The 1,371-nt window shown below is 49.0% G+C and overlaps 1 protein-coding gene across 1 annotated transcript; it reads left to right on the forward strand.

Moving 5' to 3' along the window:
- Positions 1–256: 256 nt before the first annotated feature.
- On the forward strand, positions 257–1,365 carry LOC107736277 (NLR family member X1-like; the record flags this gene model as incomplete). The annotated part of the gene is made up of 1 exon (XM_016547732.1): positions 257–1,365. A coding segment is annotated over one exon (1,109 nt), but the record flags the coding sequence as incomplete, so codon positions are not given.
- Between the last annotated feature and the right edge of the window lie 6 nt (positions 1,366–1,371).

Raw genomic sequence — 1,371 nt, forward strand, 5'->3', positions numbered from 1 at the left:
GCCGCCTCCTTTTATCTCGACCAATCCGTGCAGGAGATCTCAGACCAGCGCTCAGATTTGTACTACACATTTTTAGCAGGGCTGTCGGACTCGATCCAGCGTAAACCAATAGAAGACTCCGTGGGAAAGTTTGATGAAAGCCGAATATCTGCGTTCTCTCAAAATAATTTCTGAATGGATAGATAGATAGATGGATAGATGGACGTGATGTAATGAAGTACTTCTTCATTTATTCTTATCATTTCTTTTTCCACAGATCAGCAGCAAACACATAAGGAGACTTTGAGAAACTCTGTGCTGAACTCAACTCTGCCCAATTCTCTTTTGGGAGGTCAGCCTGTGCGAGAGGTGATCCAGAAAGGCCACTACACGGCCCTCTCAGTGTGTGCGTATGAGGACGACCACACAAGGGTTAAGAGAGGAGATCGGGAAGCTTTAGAGGATGTCATATCTCGAGAGTTTTCTCCTGGATCTGAAGGCCGTAGGCTGGTTCTTTATGGTGGTGTTGGAATGGGTAAGACTACAGCGGTAGAAAAGGTCATTTGGGATTGGACGACAGGTGCGCGCCTGCAACATTACGCCCTCCTCATGCGAGTGCCGGTTTGGGAGCTGGCCGCTCTTGGAGAGAAAGCAGAGAGTTTGCAGAACATGTTGGGCTGCATACACACTCACATTTCCACAGAGACTCTCGCCGGCGCTCTACAGAGGCCTCAATCTCTGCTTCTTGTGCTTGATGGATTGGAGCGATTGCAGAACCTTCTATGCACTCCATTGTCCTCATCTAGTCTTATATGTGATGTACAACAAGAAGCGTCCGGCTCGGTCTTGCTGTGCAGTCTACTTCACGGATCTCTGCTTGCTGAGGCTTCAATGCTGATCACCTCCCGAGAGCCAGTCGAGTCTTTGAGATGTTTTGAGGTGGTCGGGTTCTCCCAGACCCAGAGGAGAACGTTCTTCCAGCAGTTGTTTGACGACAGAGGCCAAGCAGAGAGACTTTTTCGCCAATGTGAGCAGGTGTTGGGAGTGTACGAGCAGTGTTTTCGTCCGGCCTTCTGCTGGACGCTTTGCAATGTGTTTAAAACTCATTTCGCGAATAAAAACACCCCACCTGAGACTCTTACTCACCTGCTCAGCATTATCACACACATGCTCCTGCAGAAACCGAAGATGCATGCAGAACAAACCAGAGCGCTTGTGTCCAGTTTGGGAAAACTTACCAATCCGGTTTGCTCCTGCAGCGACGTCACATCCTGCGGCCTGCGTTCTTTTCTGCACAACCCCATGCTTTCAGCTTTTTTGGGCATCAATGGTGATGTCACTCACCCTGATGCCACATTCTCCTTTCTGTCTCCAGTGATGCATGAGTTCTTA

This window comes from Sinocyclocheilus rhinocerous, unplaced genomic scaffold (genome assembly GCF_001515625.1).
Source record: "Sinocyclocheilus rhinocerous isolate Xijiao unplaced genomic scaffold, SAMN03320098_v1.1 C36606566, whole genome shotgun sequence".
NCBI classification, from domain to species: Eukaryota; Metazoa; Chordata; class Actinopteri; order Cypriniformes; family Cyprinidae; genus Sinocyclocheilus; species Sinocyclocheilus rhinocerous.